This window comes from Sceloporus undulatus, chromosome 6 (assembly GCF_019175285.1).
Source record: "Sceloporus undulatus isolate JIND9_A2432 ecotype Alabama chromosome 6, SceUnd_v1.1, whole genome shotgun sequence".
NCBI classification, from domain to species: Eukaryota; Metazoa; Chordata; class Lepidosauria; order Squamata; family Phrynosomatidae; genus Sceloporus; species Sceloporus undulatus.
The window spans coordinates 103,634,600-103,655,385 of record NC_056527.1 but is presented as its reverse complement, the minus strand read 5'-3'; the positions used below and the strand labels follow the sequence as shown (position 1 = coordinate 103,655,385).

The following is a 20,786-nucleotide window of genomic DNA, read 5'->3' as shown; positions in this document are numbered from 1 at the left end:
ATTACACCCATGGCCCTATGTTTTACCCTTGACTTATTCACAGGTCACAGCAAATTCAGTAATACTGGACCCAAAACCTGCCCTTGACTTAGAGTTGAGTATACACGGTAGCTAATTTCAGAAGGGTATGTATGAAGTGTCAAGCTCTAAATAGAGGATTTCAATTGCCCATCTGTGCAAAGAGTCTCTTGTATCTGGATGAGCTAATTCTGGGGAATGCTCAGAGCCTCCTGACCCAATACAATTCTGCAAAATCACCAACAAAAATAAAACAAAATGTTGCCTATTAGAAACTGGCCCTCTTCCACACAGTCATCCCAAGCCCAACATTAGTTAGTTTAAAATTTTATTGGTTTTTTTTTAAACTTTTTAAATATTTTTACTTAATAAAAAGTCAAGGTTTGTCCATCTGGTCATGTCCTTGTCAAGTTAATGTGGGAAAGTGGCATTTGCTCTAAGAGCCCGAATGGAGTCATAAATAACAGAAAAGAAACCCTGCCCTTCTCCAGGCAAGGGGGAGGGGCCCTGCTCCGTCCCGCTGGCTGACAGCATCCCAAGTGGGCTTCACTAAACCAACGGAAAGGAAGGTGCTTGGCGAGGGGGGGCGGGCCAGGCCAGACTGCACCCCTCCAGGGGCCTCTACCATGGGCATGAGGGCTGGCCCAGGCTTTGGGCCAGCAACAGAGCCAAGGCTGGCTGGGATCTCAGGTCACAGGGAGAAGCGTAGACATCAGTTCCCAGGGGTGTGGAACGGAAGCTGCTGGGAAGGATGAGACTGAACTGGAAAGAGAAGAAGAGAGAGGCAGTGAGGATAACAAAGGCACAGTCCAGGACCACCAAGCCACCCCTCGTCTCACAAAGAAAAAAGGCCCAGCAAGTTTAACAACTTGACCATCCTTGCTTGAGGCAACATGTCCTCAATCTCCCCCATTCTCTACATAGCACAGACTGCCTATCAGCAGTCCACTCTCCCATATTCCTGACTCACCTTGGTGGTGCCCTATATAAGTGTATGGGGAGGGTGTGGAAGCTGAGAGGGTGGGCACACCACTCTGGGGCACACCTCCTTGCGGGGGTCCGCCATGGGTCTGCGAGGGATGCAGCAGCATGACCTGTGGAGCTCCAGGGTGAGGTGGTGGGGCAGCTGCAATTCCAGTCTGGACATGGGCCTGTGGATAAGACAGCAAGGATTTCAGCTCATTCACAACATGGCTTTTAAGAATGGATAATGTGGCATTTTACCAACTGATTTTTAAGACAGTATAGAAGCAGCTCGAAGTGTATGGAAACAGAATACATTTGTGCAACTGCTGCGATCTGGAGCAACAAACTACATTTGTGCAACTGCTCCAACCTGGAGTCTTCAGTAATTACTAGGTTGCTTTTATCAAATATGTGAAACGATTTCAGTATGAAAAGTTAATTAAAACCAAAAGGAAAGTATTACATATGGGAAGACAGCAGCTACTATTGCTGTATAGAACTACAAGTGTCAGAACAAGGTTTAACCGATAATTATTTCTGAGGATTGGCAAGTAATCTATACTGCATCAGACAACATAATTTAACTGTTTGCAGGTGCTCAGTCCTGCACTTTCAAGAATATGTAAAAATAAGAAGGGCAAAAAAGGTATGTAGAGGACTAATAAATGTCATTCCTAAAACCTCAAGCTTTTAAGATTCTAACCTTTTAAAAAATCCAGTTACTAACAACGATAATGTGGGGCAACCCCTCTTCTCAAAGGCAGAAAACGTTCTGCAAGTACTTGAAAAATACGAAAGTAGCATTCATGCAGATCCAGTAATTTGAGACAGTACCAACTGTGGACTGCCAGAAATAAAGAACACTGTCCAAGTGTCACTCGGCAAGTTTCTGTAGGTTTACATCTCAATTGTATTTCCACCTCACATCACTGCGGGACCGTTTTTCCCACTGGATCTCCCTAGTAACCAAGCCATCAGCATGAGTTTCAGGTTATTTTTGGGGGGGGGGGGGGGGATAGACAGTAACGGCATCCAATCAGCTGCTCACACAAGCAAAAAAACATACAAATAGAACACCCCCCAAAAAAATCCCCCCAAAACTGCAGTTGCTCCTAGTGTCAGACAGGTTATTCTTACTATGGTGACTAGAGTGCACACGCAACAAAAATGTTCTTGGTTCCTCATTCATTTCGGCCACCAGAAGTGTGGCGGAGGGAGTCAAAATGACTATATCTCTCTCTTGAAAAACCCTCCAATGGAAGGATAAGACTTCACAGTAATTTGTTCCCAACAGATTGTTCACACCTGAGGGCTTGCCCATTCTGCTTAGAAATGCAGTGAAGGGGCTAAGTAACTGATAAGGCATTGGTGATCAGGTCCAATCCAAAGCTGGATTTCTTTACTATACCTTTCTTTGAGGTCATAGCCAAGAGTAAAGAAAGAGCTAGGCTGATGTTTCTAGGGCTGTATTAGCACAGTTAAAATGATTTTTATTCCTTCAATGTGACAGGTGATCTTTTACTGATGACCCTGAAACAACCCTTTTCTCAGGGACTTTTCTCCCTAGAGATGGAGCTTCTGCTCCAGCTTTCATAACAGCATCTGTTACTACAGTGTGCCTGCGCCATACGCGGTTTCTGGTTTACGTAGAAGCCGTGCTGCTATTAACTGAATGGTGCACGGTGCTTTTGAATGGGGCTTGAGCTTATGCGGTATTTGCCTTACATGGGGCAAACTGAAATGTATGATTTCTGGAGGACGTTGACCATAGACAGTCTCATGCTCAAGGATCTAGATATTCCTCAAGACACCCTACAAGCTGAAGTAATAACAACTAAAAATAGAACTGTCCATACCAGAAATTTAAGCTCTATAGAACACAATAATTCAGGGGGTGATTTCAATAATGCCAGCCAAACAACGTGCAATTCCCAAATAGGGAATACGTGAACTGGTAGCAGCCTTAACAAAGCCACTCCCTTCAAAAGTCACATTACAGCATAACACCTGCATCTGTGGGACTAGTACCCATGATTTTGCTTACCCATGTCTGAAAAAATATGTTCACTCTAGATGTTTTCTAGGTCTTCCAGCAAGATTCTATGATATACTTCCAGCAAAGGTTGAACATAGAATCACACTGAAGGACCTAGAAATGCCTAGAGAGGTGTTCCTTCTAAGAATGGACTCTTGAGGAATAGCTAGATCCTTGAGCATGACTCTATCTCTATGGTCAACGTCATTTTCACCATTCTCAGACTGTTACCTTGACATCCTTCTGTACTGATCCTAAGTCACAAAAAGAAAGAGACTGGCATACATTGGTTTGTACAGCATCCCTCTATAGACTTAATTTTTTGTTTCCTTTTAGTTATCAACCCTGGGGAGGCACGTTTCCACGTCATTCTTTTCTAGGAGGCATTGGCAGTGTACTGACACTTCCTATACAGCTCAGGCTCTGCTGTTGTTGTGGAGGAACGACATTTGACTAGGAGCGCAGCTATTTCAACCATGTTTAGAATAGCAACCCCCTTGACTGTGATTTGTAGAGTTACTTCTTGGGCACTGCCTGTCCTCTTCTTTTCTCCATCATTAGAAAATGATGTTTATTTCTACTAATGCAGACTCCGATAGCTGTTCTTCACAGTGTGGTGCATTCATAAGAGTTCAGGCAATTTTCCTTCCTGCTGTGACTACTTTGGTAGGTGCAAGTTAAAACCCTGTCTCTTGTGTGAGAGGGAGGAGCAAGACCTGGGATACACTCCCCATTACTGGAACCTTTCTGCTTCGATTCCAAGGCAGGACTCTACCAGTTCCCTAACAGAAAAGGTATCAAAATGCAGTGGCATCCTCATCCCTGGTGTCACCTGGTGCAGGTGGCTGCTGCAGCCAAAAGGGCATGCTCAGTCCTCTCCTTTGCCGCAGTGGTGGAGGTCTCATTGTGAAGAGGCCTCCACCGCCACGGCAAAACTGGGAGGGGCACAGTAAGAGGAGGGCCCAACTGGGTGTCACCCCTCTTCTAGGGTATCACCCAGTGTGGCCCACACCCTCCACACACCTCTAGTGATGTAAAAATGATTGATATCATGGTCCTGCCTTCTAGAACAGTGAGAGTAACCCATATCATATTAATCTCCTCAATTACTGGAAAAGCTGGATTTTGGAGTTGCCAGTTTTAAACCAACTGATGCCCCACTAGACATCTGTTTACATCAGAGGTGAGCAATTTGTCATTTGGGTTTTACTGCTACATCTCTGACTGACTGCTCTGGAAGGAAGCAGAAGGTCCAGATACCAAAACATATTCCAGAATGAAGGTGTCTTATCTAGTAAGTTAAAATGCTTCTCAGCATAGTTTTGAAGAAGATGGTCACAAAGGACACCAATGATCATAACATGCATTTTGGAGCAAATCCATGCACAATGCTATTGTACAATATGTTACACCTGCAGAAGCGGTTGCTTTGGACTTTAGTTCTGCTGAAGTACAGCTAATTCTTGTTTTTAACACTGATTAGCAAGAGGAGCAATCACACTTCCATCTGCCACATTGTTCATAATTTAATCCAAATACAAATCATGATTTAACACAGGTTGAGTAACAAATGTTAGGAACTCACCCAATTTTGTTTTGTTTTGTTTTTTTTGAAAAAAATTTCTCACCTCCATATGCTCTCCAATATCCTCTAAGAGACATGGGGAACAAAGTTAACACACTCTTTGGCGCTGTACAGACTGGTGAAAGCGCCGGCCAGCATACGTACTAGGGTTGCCTCTGGGCGCTGCTTATATACGCCCCGCAACCCTAGTACGTAATCTGTACGTCAAAATGGCGGCGCCCAGTACACATGGGTGCCGCCATTTTGATGTGGCGGATGCTTAGTGTCTGCATGTCTCGGCGCCATTGTGATGCTGCAACTGCACCATTGGAGCACTGCAGCATCACATAAAGAACCTGATTTTTAAGGGTTCTTTTTGCTCCACGGGGAAGCCTCAGCCTCCAGACTAGGGCGGTGGGAGACTGTCCGCTTTGGGTGGTCTGTATCCCACCAAAGAGAACATTCAGACCAAGGCAAGACCTTTTTCCCTAACAGGAAATGACCTGGATATCAACTACTAGGTAATTTATTTTTGAAAAGGTTTCCTCTGGGTCTAAAACAGCTGAAGAAAAACAGGGCAGGGGGAAAATATATCAAAACTGCCTCACATTGCTACCTAAGAGACTTTGGGGCAAAAGGAGGGAGGAAAGAGGAGGCGTTTTCCAAGCCACAAAGTTCTGAGGGCTGTAAGCAATCCATGGTGACCCATTTTCTACCCTTCCTTAACATGACATGCACACATGCCCTTTTGGCACTCTAAGGCAAATAACAAATTTATTATGGCATAAACGTTTTTACACTAGAGTCTACTTCATTAGGCACTGTCCCAAACTGGAAAGTGCAAACATCTTCATACCAAAAATGTATATGTAAAGTACATTAAATTAAAAAAAAATGCATTTGGTGACAATTACTATATATACTCACGTCTAGAAATTTTAGTCAAAAAATTGACCCAAAAAATCTGAGTTGACTTATCCAGGGGTCAATAGAAGTATTGAACCTTAACTCTCATAAAAATAGAAACCATCCTCTGGTGAAACGCAAGTGACACTCCCTAGTGTTTTTCTAAACTACCTTCATTTCAGCTTTGACTCTCCTTCCATTCCAATCACCCCAAAATTAGATTGCCTTAAGAACCTAACTGGGTACATTCATTTCCAGTTTTAAACATTAATGTAAAACTGGGACACTTGTGAACAGTTACTCAGAAGTTGCTGACACAATGCATACCACAGCCTCCCTCTTTACACAAGTGAGCACTTACCTGGGTGACATGGGCCATGTTGGTGTAGCCGTGCTGCAGTTGTTGGTGGGCATGAATGGCATAGACTGCCTGCTGGGGAAAACTGCTCTGTGGAGACTGAGCGCTGGGCCCTGGGGTTATGGATGGCGGTGTAGCTGTCAGAGTGGCTGTGTGGTACAGGTTCTGCTGCTGCTGGGCACTGGCCAAATGAGGTGGCTGTCCAGCTTGGTGCTGTGGCAGAAAGAAGAAAAGTCACCACGGAACATCCAGAACTTTGAATAACCTCTGCCCTTAAAGTCATGTTCTTTTTCCTTTTTTTGGTACTGCCCCAGCACAAAGGTAAGACAGTCTATGGAGATACAGACTACAACTTTTGTAGTGTCTCTGTTCAACATGTTTGGCAGGAACAGGAATTGTTCTGTCTGAATAAATAAAACTAATTCTCACGTTACTGCTCTCTTTAAACTTTCTCACATATATTAGGTTTTATATGGACTTCTTAATTATCTGTCTAATTGATTCATCACTTAAGAGAAGAACAGATGGCTCGGATTTTTAGCACCAAGTGCAGATTCTGTAAAATAAACAAATCTTGTTGGATACTGATTAACCAGAAGGCCATACCAAGATAACCAGAGCTAAAAGCAGTTATGGATCCCATCTCATTCTCTTACAGCTACATCATCCTGCCTCTACTGTTCCTTCTCAGCCACAAAGACACTACTCGTGAACACATTGGTGCTTTTGTAGAAACTGCCTCCTGTATCAAGAGCCAAGTCAAAAATAACTGTAGGTACCATCTTGCCCCTCTGCTGTAAGATTTAATTCTCAAACAGATGAAACAGCAAGCAAGCATGCAGTCTATGCCTGACACTTCATTCTACAGACAGTAGCTCCAACAGGCAAGAGCAAAGGTGACAGCTTCCATCATAAGTGGGATTCTGGAAGTCCCAAAAAGAAACACTTCTAAACTCTCCTCTCTCAACACCTTAACCAGATTCCCAGATCAGAGTCTGAAGGATCACATTAGCAACAGGGCCAATATCAAAACACACAACCAAACTGTGAAAGGTGCAAGAGCCAGTCAAGCATTAAGTGCACCCCTCAATAGTAGCCCACACCCTGTGCTCCCCCTTCCCCCATGGTACCTGCACAGGGCTGGGGGCGGCATGTTGCGCTTGCTGTTGGTTGCCCGTGGGTGTGGTAGCTGGTTGAGGCTGATGCGGATGTAGCTGTGTAGCATGGTGGGGATACGACTGATGCACTGTGGCTGGGGAGAGAAGCAGCAAGCAGCAGTCAACAATGCAAAGGAGGAGAGGGAAAGCTTAGGGTGGGTATGTTTTCTAACCAAATACAAACTCACCATAAAGAGTCTGAGGTGTAGGTTGCTCTGCTGGTTGATACTGGGGAGTAGATGATGAGACTATGGCCTGGGGGTGACTGCCAGATGTCATCATACGTGGGTTGCTCTGCAGCATAGGGGCGAAGACAGGCTGGAGAGAAGAACACAAATGAGAAAATTGGGTACGCGTGCACCCATCCACCCACATACCCATCAGTGTGCACACTTCCTTCTCCTACTGAAACAAATTTCAGACACACCTGCGAGGGGTAGTGTGCCATAGGTTGCATCATGGTGGGTTGTCCTGTGAACTGCTGGGGATTGTAGGAAATATATGAAGAATATGGAGTGGCAGCCACAAGAGGGGGCCCAGCTGCTGCTGCCGCCTGCATAATAGGAGGAGCGGAGGTTGGCTGGTGCTGGTCTGAACGCTGTGGGGGCAGAGAACCTGGAAAAGAAGAGCATGCAGTTAGGAAAGGTTGGTATTGCACACACTTCCCTTTTCAGCGTTCCCAATGGCTCCTTCATCCTCCATCCACTAACCTTTAGCTCCTCGATATTTGCCTTGCTGTCCAGGCACAGAATTAGAAACAGGGTAAGGGTACATCTGGGGAGCCTGTAGAAAATGGGGACACATCCATTACCTCTAGCACTACCCCGTCTCCACCAAAATTTGGAAGAATTATGGAGGCTATCATTGTGCCTAAAACCAGGACTATCCACATATACCCCACCACCACATCACTCACCTGCACAGCTGGGCTCATGTGAATCTGTGGGATGTAAGAGATGTACTGCGTGCTATACATGCCACTTTGCCCTGGTGTAATTACTGGGATGGAGGGTGTAGAGTGAGTACGTGGTCCTGGTGATGTGGGCGTACTTGTTGACTTGTTCTAGACACGGAAAAGAAAAAGATATTGATTATTGAAGAAGCCACTGTAAAAATGATTATAGGGATTTCCAAAACTACTCTACTCTCCTGCAGAAGAACAGATATTGCACAAAGGCACATCTTGTTAGGCAGCCCCATTAACCCTTAACTCTCACTCTGGGAAAAAAGTGGCGTTTAAGTGAAATAAATAATAAAACTACAGACCTAGCATTGTAAAATAAATAAAACCAGAGAGTTAACCTCTCCCACACAATTACGCACCACAGACAGCAGAGTTTTTGAGGGGTTGAATTCCTTTGCATTAGGATTCAGTGTTGATTTTTTCACCTGCCTAGAGAAGAGTAAAATTGGAAAGAGATAAATACAAAAGATACATACACCAACAACTCCTCTTCTGCAGTCCCTGCTATAGACTCACTCTGAGACAGGGCCGTCCTCCTTTTCATCTGTGTCCCCTTTGCCCAGAGGGCTAGAGGTCTGAGTCTGTCGTTCCATGCCTTCACAGGATCCTTTCTCTTCCTTGCTGCTGCCTTCAGAGAGCTCTAGGCTGGGTTTGGGAGATTCATCAGGCACCTCACAAGTACCCCCTGCCCCAACCAATGCCTCTGGGGGCTTGTCCTTCACCTTCCCTTCGAGAGGCTCCTTGGCCCGGAAAGTATCAAGTGTGGCCTCTGGGGAGGAACTGGGCTGCAGCTTGGAGAAAACAAACAAACCAAAAGGATAAGCAACTGTAGCCAGGAACAAGTGATGCCCATAATCCCCTTCCATATACGAAATGCACTAAGGAGAGATAAGAACAACCTCACCTTAAACTGGGCTCCAAATTTGCGCAGTTCCTCTAGCTGATTCCTCTTCTGCTCATTCTGAAGACCTAGAATAGAGTGTCAGGACAATTCTATAACCAAAGCCTTTGGGATCCTAACCCCATCTTGAAAACCACTTGCAGAATTAGCCAAAGTTCAAGCTTCACAGAATAATTCCCATAAAATATTTCTTTTCTTACTAAGGTTTAGATTGGTCTTGCTGAAAACAGCAAAGCAATCAGAAAGTGCATGCAGAATTTACACAAATAAAGGCTAGTTAAAGAGAATATGGAACTTTATTTTGGAAAGTCTGAAAAGGCAGAAAGTGCTGTGCTCCCCCACCCACCAAAATCACAGAAGGCACAAACCTTTGTTTGCCTGTTTGACCAAGTCTGAAGGTCCCATAACCTCCAAGGTCCTGCTGGGTTCTTTGGTGGCAGAGCTAGGCACCTCTTTAACTTAATATAGAAAGAAAGGAAAAATGACCTGTTACATCCCACGCCCAGGAAAAAAGGACAGAAATTAGTCTGAAGAATATGGTCTCCTCATAAGAATTATGGATATTTACTCCACGTCTCAACCAAAGCTAATAGATTTTAGAAAGTGATCAAATCTAATACAGTATAGATTTTAGAAAGTGGCCTGCTTAATTAAAGGAAGACCAATCCTCTAGAAAAGATCAATAATATGAAGATTTCAGTACCAAGTTCACTTTCTTCACACTGGTTAGTGAACCATACTAGCTTTACCTTGTGTGAATTCTTACCCTCAACAGCAGCTACAGGAGCAGATGCTGGGACCTTGGGAGAAGGCGGGGTTGGGGAAGCACTAGATTCCATGGCAGGTCTTGACTCAGAGGGAGATGCAGGAGCAGCAGGGACAGCTGATCCTACTGGGGGATCCTGGGAACAGACTGGCACAGCTGAGGCAGATTTTGGAGAACGCGGAGTATATACACGGCCCACTGTGTGACAAAAGTACAGCCGTTAGATTTAAACACAGTAACACATAGCATAGTCTTTTGGAGAAGATCTGGGGAATGACTTGTTAACTTAATTGCCTGCTGTACCTGTTGGAGAAGCAGCTGAAACTTCCATGGGGCGACTAGAAGGGGAAGACATACTCTTGGCCCCCCGAATAGGTCGCTGCGACTTTGGAGACATTCTGGATGGACCTAGAAAAAAACAGCCACAGACGCAAATAAATGAATGAAGGGTACATTAAATGTTGCTTTATTATCTCCAGCTTTTACCTGAAAGAAAGCACCAGGAAAATCCATTATTAACCACAACCTAGGATCACTTTTGGAAATTCCAAAGTAGAAAGCTATAGTCAAAATTTTAAGAAGCCACTAACTTTTTCTTCCTGAAAATCAACAAGGTAAGAAATGGATGAGGCAGCTTAATTCAATTACTTATATAAAAGCATTTTGTCCCATGAAGTGAAAGCACCAGCCTAGTCAAATGCTTCAGTTTACAAGCATTCAGCCTCACCTCCATTGATGCCTCGTTGTTCTGGAATAGAGCCAGAGTTGCTTTCTGAATGATGTGCACTTCCACGGGGTGGTAAGGAGCTCATGCCGGGCCTCCCGCCCCGAGAGCTGCTGCATCGTACCCCACCGCGTGAACCTTCTCTGACACGTTGGGGAAGCGGTATGTATTTGCCCTCTCTATAAAGACAGAAAAATTCAGTGTCTTCCTTAAGGTCAGAGCATTAAGGAAAATGTTATCAAGGGTTTTAACAACAGAATCAAGGGCATTTCTACTGTCAACTTATTGGTATGCAGCAGCAGTAAAGGGTGAGCAAATTTTCAAGCACTGGTTTGCAAGGTGGATTTTGTCACTGTTCTTTTCTCCCCAAACAGGCACAGTTAAACAAACAATAAGTGGAAGCTTGCCCTGCCTTAAGCTAGTGAAGGCCTATTGCTGCTTCACCAAAAGAAGTCTATATTGACAATCATACTGATGAACAGTGAACAAACAAACCATAAATACAACCTTAGAGAAAACAAATGTGAACCAGCACAAACATGCAAAAGCATAAAAGCAGTCACTGAGAACTAAAAATACTATCCATCTGAAATAAACAGGCCTAGATATGGTTACTGATATTAGAAAGAATTTTCCTGGTATGAAAAGACATCAATGTGGGCCTAGGCTAGCTACTCAAGTGTTTTATAACTGGAAGCTCACCCAGAAAAAAATCTCTATTAGCAATCTGAAGTTGTAGGTGGATGCATTTTTATCCTGCTCACCAATGCTACCAGCTCACCTGGATGCCAGACTAGGGCTGTCTCTTCCTGACACCTGTCTCTGCACAGAGCTGTGCTTCTCCTCTTCTGTGCGCCCATCATCATTTTCCATTGCAATACGTAATCGATATTGTGGGCTTGATTCAATCTCCCGAGCCAACTGTGCAGCCCTGGCCTCTCGCTGCCGGAATTCCTCTGAGTTGTCTTTCTCAAGAGGGACTCTGTCATGCAGATGGGACAGGAGAGAGGAATAAGGATGCAAGGCAATCACACAATACCAGCCCTCAGAGAAATGAACCTGTTGTACACATATGCGCATACACACATTCATAAAAATCCAACACCCTTCCACCCTCCACTCTGGAGAAAGACATTCTTCCTTCCAGAAGTCTGTGCCTCTGTCTGGTATACTAAGGAGGGTTTGTAAGCATGAAATACTACTAACCTAGCCTTGAACAACTATTTTCTGCATAATAAGCATGCATAACGAAATTAAATTAATCCATGAGGAGAAATTTTCTTCAACAAAAAGTGCTAGGAACACTACAAATGAAAGCAGTTATAACTTTCCTGGTTATGCTGGGATATCAACAAAGATTGAACTACTGCACAGCTGTCTGCATTTTAGAGACCAGGCTCCAAGCAACACAGCCCAAGACCATGACAGCTGTAAGTTTTGTTTGTGGTTTGATATGGAAAAAAGTCATTAAATATGTGACTGCTATCTGTGTAATCCACAATCTATAGCATACAAACTGGGTAGTCAAAAGGAAGAGGACTTGGCACTTCTGTATAAGATGGCTAGAAGCAATTAGGGAGGTCATGTGCATGAGTCTCCAGAATGTATGCAGAGCAGTGGGACACAAGGAATCTTGATGTCTCACCCACAGGGTCACTATGAGTTGAGGTTGGCTTGAGGACAGTTAACAACAACAAAAATCTCTCGAGTGATCACACCATGACATCCACAATATCCTGGAGCCTTGCCTTCAAATACAGATATAAAAAGGCCAGCAACTCTACTTCTCAGCGTGAAAGTCACATTTTAGCCAACCTCACCACTCTAGGGAGGGTGGCAACATTTTCAATTTATGTTAAAGACATTTAGGCATTTTACCCTGCCATGGTAAACAAAGATATAAAGTTTTATTATAGCTTCTGATTGATCCTCAGACCTTGTTAAATCTACAGACCAGCCATCAAGACCATTTTATGGTATTACCCACTGGGTGCACTCTAAATTCAGTCCACTATTTTTCTCCTGTCCCTTATGCATCACCTGCTCAATGCCTTGTATGAACCAGCAATGACTGTTCTCTCAGTGATGAAATGAAGAAAAGGACTAACTAGTTATTTTCTCTTATTGTGAATTACTACTCTGCAACTTCCATTGTTTCCCATGCAGCCACATTATCATCATCATTTGATAAATAAAATCATTTGCACCCTGAAACAGACACAACTAAACTTTTAACTTACGTATATGAAGAAAGGCTGCTATCATAGGTGGTCTTCACACCATATGTTTCTTCATTGAATTTGAACATCTCATTTGGGTCCCAGCCATTAGACTGAAATAATAAATACATAGTCTTGTAACTGCAACATGCAAGCAATCCTCCCTCTGTGGCCTCAATAAAGACCAGGACACTTACCATGTCAGATTCTAAATCATAATCATCGCTGTTGCTATCTCCCCCTTCCCAGCGTTGTAGCACCTTCTCTTTGTGCTCTCCGTTCACCTTGGAATTCATGGCAATAGCAGAATCTGTGAATTTATCTAGAAAACAAAGCAAAGTAACAGTTCAGGGTGGAAAACATCTACAGTCTCTACTCTAGTCCAGAACACATCACAGTTCACATCTGGTATCTTGAAACTGCATTACCTTTGGTGGCGTAATTAAAGTCAACATTGCGGAAGTGCACCAGCATGACATCAGCAGGCTTGAAAACCATAGTGTCCACAATATCCTCCCTCCTGGGTCCTACTGGCTGGTCAGGTACCTTCTTGTGCACAGCATCCACAGCTAGCTCAAACTATAAATAAATACATCCCTGTTAATATATACCACATCTCCCTACCCATATAAAGCAGTCAAGAAGAGGAAGCACTGTCCTATATTACATCCCCTCCCTGATCCATTATCAGGGTACTGAACAGGCATCTCTTTTGGGGAATCAACCTCTATCTAGTGTGGAAAATTTCATTTTAAATTTAAACCAGCAGACCAAAGCTTTAAACAGAAAGCTTTCTATTCAGATGAGCAAATCCAAAACTCACCTTGGAGCTCAGGGTTTTAAAAATCCCCTCAAAGGTGTTTCCATTTTTGACTTTCACATCACACGTAGATCCCTGGAAGGGAATAAGAAGATGTAAGTAACACTGAGAACGCATTTCAAATTCAAATTTGAACATCACATCCCTGCATCAGAGAGTAGTTTTTTCTCTCTAGCTGCAGTACCAGAAAGAATGGGAAGAATATATATATCAACAATGCATGAAGAGCAGAAATTCTAACCATCAATTTGGACTGTACGATCAAATCTGGACTAACAAACTGTGGGGTCTACATAGATTCTGCATTTTGTAAGTCATCCAGTCCCCACAACCACAAAAACATTGACCAGGAAGTGACCTTCATCCCCATGCATTTTAGTCTCTCAGAGCCAGATTTTCCTGAAGAATGCACAATATTGACATTATGATGTACTGCCACCTTGTTGTTGCACTGTGTCCTCAAGTTCTTTCTAAATTATAGTGGCCTAAGGTGACCCTATTATGAGGATTTCTTAGAAAGATTTGTTCAGAAAGTTTGCCTTTTCTCTGAGGCTAACTGAGTGACTTGCCCAAAGTCACCTAGTAGATTTCAATGGCTGAGCCGGCATTTAAACCCTAGTTTCCCAGAGTGCTAGCACTCAGACCATTACATCACACTGGCTCTTCACTGTCCCCTGAACAATGTAATGTCATCACATTTCAGTAAGTGTACATTAAAAAAAAGTGCTGGATAAAAGATGTCACAATGAATCTATTGCTTTTTACCACTAGATATTCTTTTTCTCCAAGCCAATGTAATGAACAAGGACAAATAAAGTCTGTTCCAGGCTGCTTTTTGGCCGCATATGCAGAGAATCTGAATTTATGTACTCTAGAAATTAGCAGATTGAGCCAACTGGGGCAGAGGCAAACTTTCTGGAGTGTACTTATGAAAGTGTACATGAAAGCCTAACAAATGTTAATAATTGACCTCAATAAATTGCAATTCTCATCAGGATCAGAAAATACTCCACAATTCATTCTGTGCAAGTTCTTTTTTTAAGCTGGTACATAACAGTTAAGCAAAACTAAGTAAAAGCAATGGAAAAGAAACACACAGTCAGCACTACACAATAACAATATAGCTGTCCAGATACTAATCCTGCAATAAGTGTTTATATACCCAAGAATTTATCCTGCAAGATGTCCTACATGTGACAAGACAGAAAGAAACTACAGCAGTGCCACCCTGCAATGCATATGCACCTGTCCTTCTTATCTATGGGAGACTCACCACAACTGCTGTCAGGAAATGCAGCATACGTGAATTGTTATAGACACCCTCAAAGACCTGGTGACAAATACAGAGGGGTAAAAAAGACAAGACCCATCAGAAAGTTTCTCAACATCTGCTGACTTTTATCACTCTTCTTGATCCAGAGAGGATGCTTTAGTGCTCACAGTCTTAGCACCGTTATTAGTAGTCAGGAAAGCACTGTAGGGAATGAGATGCGAGACTGCTATTTTTATATCCATGTTGGTCAGAAATCATAAAGACAACACCAACTAGTCCCAACAAAAGTTGACCAAGTGAAACAAGTTCTGAACACTAAGTCAACATGTATGTAAATGCTACTGATTCAATTGGCCTTCTCTTCTTCAATTGGATTTAGGCCTCTTTCATAATGGGACAGAAATCACATATTTCATCAGTTTCTTTTTACTGTTGTTTCAGTTTCTATTTCAAAATCAAACTTGTCCTTTCCAGTAACATGATTGTAACAGCTATCTGTTGCTACCAAGTTATGAGCAGTTGCCTTTGCACCCAGATGATGATAATCCAGCATTTCTCAACAGCAATACAGCCGGATTAAAGAAAATGTGGCCTTCCTGATGCTGTTGAAACAGAACTCCCATTAGCTGCAGCCAACATGGCTGATGGTAAAGCATGATGGGAGAGGGGGACCAAAAGTATCTGGTGAGTGAAATAAGTTCAAATGTCAATTAAATAAGTCACGCAAGTCGTATATAACTCATATTTAAACACACACACAAAAAAAATGGTGTTGAAGCTTAAGTTCGTGGTACTTACAGGAGACTGTGGTGGTCCTTTGCCTGTGCTCTGGCCCCTGAAAATGAATCAGGTGCAAGGAATAACTCACATGAAAGTAGTATTATCCACTGCAAAATGTAAGCATTCTTTAAAACAAGCCATCTCTAAAACATTATATCATCACTGGAGTTTACTTGTGTAGATTCTAACTACAAATGACCCTAAGCAGAATCCAGTTTTTAATATGCAGAGAATAAAGTAGGGTTTCTTTGATAAGCTAAGAAAACAGAAGTCTGTCCACAAAATAGGATGAGAAAAACTTTTTGGAAAAACTTCTAACCAGTATATTACCAAAAGTATACTCTCTATTGGGTCTTTTTGTTTTAAACGTGCAGAGGGCATACAAGAGTTCCTGATGGCTTTTACCAAAAGCCTAGTCCGTAATATAGACCAAAAACTGCACATAATTTCAAAAACATCTTTCATGCCCACCAGCCCCGTGCTGACTGACTAAGGGCGAAACAGACAGCTTTAAAGGTGTGGCATGACGCCGCTCCTTTGAGCACTGGATCAGGACCATGGCAAACGCACACCGTAGCCCCACGCCGACTATTTGATGGCTCAAAAGGGGCCGGCAAAATGCCACACCTTTTTGAGCTAGCAAAAGCACGCCCTTTCCACTACTGCAGCTTTGTGATGCTCTTGCAACATGCAGTGTCAGAACACCGCCCGCCTTCTGGGAAGGTGGGTGGCATGATGCCGGCTAAGGGGCAGCATCAGGGCATGTGTCATCTACACACCACGCCCCCACGCTGCCTCCAAGCTGGCTCTTACTGCCGGTCTGTTCCAGCCCTTAGACAGAAAACATCCTGCCTGAAATAAGCAGAATAGGAGCATTCCATTCACCTTTAAATTTTCTCAAACCATTATCTGAAGCAAGGCCTCCATTTCAAGGTATATTTTAAAGAACTATAGGCTGCACCCATACTGTAGAAATAATCCAGTTTGACCTCACTTTAACTGCTACGGCTCCAGCCCATGGAATCCTGGGATTTATGGTTTGTTGTGACATCAGAACTGACAGAAAAGGCTAAATATCTCACAAAACTACAATTCTCAGAATTTCACAGCATTGAGCTATGGCACTTAAATTGGTATCAAACTGGATTATTTCTGCAGTGCAGATGAAGCCCTATAAAGCATACTTCCAAGTCAACAATCAATTTAATGGGATTTATTTCTGATAAAATACAGTGCAAATGCCCAGTTAAGAGTGGCACCCAATTGAGTATAAGCCCCCACTGGGTTTAATGCATGCAAGGAACTGCAACTTCGCCCACTGAGCAAGAAGGGGCCCAAAAGAGAGCAGCAGCATTTCGTGTTGTTGCTGTGCACACTTTCATGTCGTTTTCAACTTATGGAGACATTAACATGAAGATATTTTAGGATTTTCCTGGTAAGTTTCTTCAGAGGGAGGCTGCCATTGCTATCCTTTGCAGTTGAGAGAGGTTGACAATGGAGGGACTTGGAAGCTTCTCATACATAGGGTTGTCATGAGTAGAAGTTGACTTGACAGCAGTTAATAGCAAGAAGACCAATTATTTCTGAGAATTCCAGTTGCTTCTGGTTTCTTTTTTAAAGAGGATACACCTTTACTTTCTTGTTGCTGTGTGCCTTCAAGCTGTTTCCAAATTATGGCGAACCTATGATGACCCTATCATAGGGTTTCCTTGTTAAGATTTGTCCATGCTCAAGGTCACCCAGTGGGATTTCAATGGCTGAGCCAGGATTCGTGCCCTGGTCTCTAGAGTCACAGGAGAATCTGAAAATCAATTCTATTTTAGTGGGAGAAGAGCCTGATGGGTTAAAGCCTAGAGAGTGTGGAGTTTCCATTGCCTAGCTGGGATTTGAACCCTGGTCTCCAGATTCATAGGAGATTCTGAGAATCAATGCAATTTTAGCAGGAGGAGAAGTGTGTGATAAACCCTAGGGAGAGCGAGACCTGCCCAAGGTGTCCCAGTGGGTTTTCCATGGCTGAGCGGGGATTTGAACCCTGGTCTCCAGAGTCCTAGCCCAATGCTCAAACCATTACACCATGCTAGCTCTTTATCATTTCTTCCATACCTCTACAAACCTATCCCATCCATCCCTCTTCTGAGAATCAATGCTATTTTAGCAGGCTATTTTAGCCTTTTTGAGAGGGTGACTGGCCCAGTGGGTTTCCATGGCTGAGTGGAGATTCAAACCCTGGTCTCCAGAGTCGCAGTCCAATGCTCAAACCATGACACTGTCTCTCGCTACCATTTCTTCCATCCCCATATAAACGTATCCTATCCATCCCTCTTCTGAGATTCTGAGTGGAAAACACTCCCTGGGTGTTTTCAAATGGTAAGAGTCTTGTTTGGGGGTGTTTAAACAGAGGCTGGATATCAGGGGTGCCTTGATCGTGTATTTTTGCATGGCAGGGAGTTGGAGTAGATGGGACTTGGGGTCTCTTCCAACTCTATCACTAACTCCATAGATGAATAATTCCATCTACAGTCACCCCTCCTAACTCACGACCTCAAATATCTGCGGAGGGGTGACCTGCACTATTTCCAATGGCACGTTTACCTGGCACCCTGTTTAAGCCTATGAGGCTTGAATATGTGCAAGCTTTCATTTTCGCAGGGGTGGGTGGGCTCAGAACGGATCCCCATATAAACAGAGGGCTAACTTATATTCTCTAACAATAGATGAATAACTCCATCTATTCTATGAACGCTATTTTTGTCTTTTTGAGTGTGTGATAAAATTTATCGAGAGCGACCTGCCTATGGTCACCTAGGAGTTTATCACACTGGGGCTAATTTCAGCATTAAAGAGAGATTAAAGCACATTTAAAGCATCCTGCAAATAAAGTGAATATGGCAAGTAATTACATAAATGATTATCACACACAATTGCGCAAATAAAGTGATATCGAAAATGCATTCTCACCAAAATCCCAAAAGTAAAAAGATACACATTAATGCTTCTTTGTGACCATTTTAATGGCGGGTTTTGTGCTACATCTTGTGAAATTGTTTTGCGTAATTACATTATTTTTCTGGGCTATTCAAGGGATAAACTTCTGATTTCCTTTGTGAGATAAACTGCCTAGTGGGGTTTCCATGGCTGAATGGGGGATTTGAATCATAGGCGGGTTACAGACCGCCATTAGGGACGTCCTGAGGACATCCCAGTTTGAAAAAGGGGCGTCTCTTCCAGACGCCCCTACCCTATCACGGATAGTCTGTGACAAATGGCAGCGGCCATTCCACATGGCCGCCGCCATATTGATGTAGCAGACGCTGTGCATGCGCATGTTGTGCCCCGGAAGTGACGCCACGAGTGCGCAACTAGCGCCTCGCGGCGTCTCTTCCGGGGCCCAGGAAGGAGCGTGATTTCCGCACTCCTTCCTCAGAGCGTCCGGGAGCCACACGGTTTGGCCGCTGCGGCTCCCGGATGCTGAAAGCGAAGGCGGAGCCAGACCGCCGCAATCCGGCGGTCTGTAACGCGCCATAGTCTCCAGAGTGGCAGTCCAAACCTCAAACCGTTACGCCATGCTGGCTCTTTACTATTTCTTCCATCCCCACAAAGGCCTATCTCATCCATCCATCCCTCTTCTGCGGTCCAAAACACACTGCAGATATCGCCCAGTTTGACACCACTTTAACTGCTCTAGCTCAGTGCTAGGGAATCCTGGGAATTGTAGTTTATTGTGGCACCAGGGCTCTCTGACAGAGGCTAAATTTCTCACAAAAGTAGTTCCCAGAATTCCCTAGGATTGAGCCAGGGCAGTTAAAACAATCTCAAACTAGATTATTTCTGCAGCATGTTTTGGACCCGAGATTCTGAGAATTAATATTATTTTAGCAGGCTATTTTCGCCTCTTCGAGACTGTGACTTACCCAATGAGGTTTCTATGCCTGAGCAGGGGGATTCGAACCCTGGTCTCCATAGCCCTAATCCAACACCCAAACAATGTTTCCACGGTGGCTCTTTACCATTTCTTCCATCCCCACACAAGCCTATCCCATTCACCCCTCTTCTGAGATTCTGAAAATCAATGCTATTTTAGCAGGAGAAGAGTCTGGTGGGATAAAGCCCAGGGAGAGTGTCACCTGCCCAAGGTCTCCTATTGGGGTTTCCATGGCTTGGGGGTCCAGAGTCCCAATCCAACATGCAGACCATTACATGAAACTGACTCTATCATCCCCCCCCCCCATCTTGACAGAAACCTATCCCATCCAGCCCTCTTCTGAAATTCTGAATAGAACACACTTCCTGGATGTCAAGGGGGGTGGGGTGGGGTTCTTTGACTGTGTATTCTTGCATGGAAGCGGATTGGCTTGGGTGGCTCTTGAGGTCTCTTCCAACAATCCTACGAAAGCTATTTTAGCAGGCTATCTTCATCTTTTTGAGTGTGTGACCTGCCCAAGGTCTCCTCTCAGTGGGGAGTTTCCACGGCTGGACCCTGGTCTCCAGAGTCCTAACCCCTACCCTCAAACCATGACTCTACGCTGGCTTCTTTACCATTTTAGCAGGCTATTCTTCGTCTTTTTGAGCGTGTAATAAACCTTAGCAAGAGAGTGACCTCCCCTCAGTGGTGAGTTTCCATGGCTGGACCCTGGTTTCCAGAGTCCTAACCTCAACCCTCAAGCCACGACTCCAGGCTGGGCTCTTTACCATTTCTTCCATCCCCACTCAAACATATCCCAACCATGGGATTCTTAGTGGAACACACTCCCTGAGAGTGTGAGAGTCTCTTCCTTTGGAGATGTTTAAACTTTAAATAGAGGCTGGATATCAGGGTGGGGGTGTTCTTTGACTGTGTATTCTTGCATGGCAGGGGGTTGGTCTGGGTGGCTCTTGAAGTCTCTCCCAATGATCCTACAAATGCTATTTTAGCAGGCTCTCTTTGTCTTTATGAGTGCAGGACAAACCTTAGCAAGAGTGACCTTCCCTCAGTGGGGAGTTTCCACAGCTCAATCCGATCTCCAGAGTCCTAAACCCAACCCTTAAACTACCGACTCCACGCTGGCTCTTTTCTTCCATCCCCGCTCAAACCTATCCCAACCATGAGATTCAGAAAGAACACGTTCTGTGAGTGTGTGGCAGTCTCTCCTTCTTTGGAAGTGTTTAAACGTAGGCTGGATACTTTGGGGGGGGGGGGTCTTTGACTGTGTATTCTTGTATGGCAGGCTGTTGGCCTGGGTGGCTTTTGAGGTCTCTTGCAACAATCCTACGAATGCTATTTCTCGTCTTTTTGAGTGTGTGACAAACCTTAACTAGAGAGTGTCCTGCCCAAGGTCTCCTCACAGTGGGGAGTTTC

General features: G+C 44.0%; 1 protein-coding gene across 1 annotated transcript in view; it reads right to left on the bottom strand.

The window, feature by feature from the left end:
• Positions 1–329: 329 nt before the first annotated feature.
• Positions 330–20,786, bottom strand: part of ATXN2L (ataxin 2 like) — a 26,646-nt gene continuing 6,189 nt past the window's right edge. The window contains exons 2-23 of the mRNA XM_042474606.1: positions 15,470–15,510; positions 14,672–14,728; positions 13,402–13,473; positions 13,007–13,157; positions 12,776–12,900; positions 12,600–12,691; positions 11,141–11,341; positions 10,363–10,538; positions 9,939–10,043; positions 9,636–9,833; positions 9,238–9,327; positions 8,873–8,937; positions 8,485–8,759; positions 8,328–8,397; positions 7,921–8,067; positions 7,715–7,787; positions 7,432–7,619; positions 7,193–7,322; positions 6,978–7,099; positions 5,851–6,060; positions 989–1,169; positions 330–780 (exon numbers count right to left, since the gene is read on the bottom strand). Of these exons, the coding sequence (XP_042330540.1) occupies positions 731–780; positions 989–1,169; positions 5,851–6,060; positions 6,978–7,099; positions 7,193–7,322; positions 7,432–7,619; positions 7,715–7,787; positions 7,921–8,067; positions 8,328–8,397; positions 8,485–8,759; positions 8,873–8,937; positions 9,238–9,327; positions 9,636–9,833; positions 9,939–10,043; positions 10,363–10,538; positions 11,141–11,341; positions 12,600–12,691; positions 12,776–12,900; positions 13,007–13,157; positions 13,402–13,473; positions 14,672–14,728; positions 15,470–15,510 (2,819 nt within the window). The 3' untranslated portion in view covers positions 330–730. The remainder of the gene's footprint in view (positions 781–988; positions 1,170–5,850; positions 6,061–6,977; positions 7,100–7,192; positions 7,323–7,431; positions 7,620–7,714; positions 7,788–7,920; positions 8,068–8,327; positions 8,398–8,484; positions 8,760–8,872; positions 8,938–9,237; positions 9,328–9,635; positions 9,834–9,938; positions 10,044–10,362; positions 10,539–11,140; positions 11,342–12,599; positions 12,692–12,775; positions 12,901–13,006; positions 13,158–13,401; positions 13,474–14,671; positions 14,729–15,469; positions 15,511–20,786) is intronic.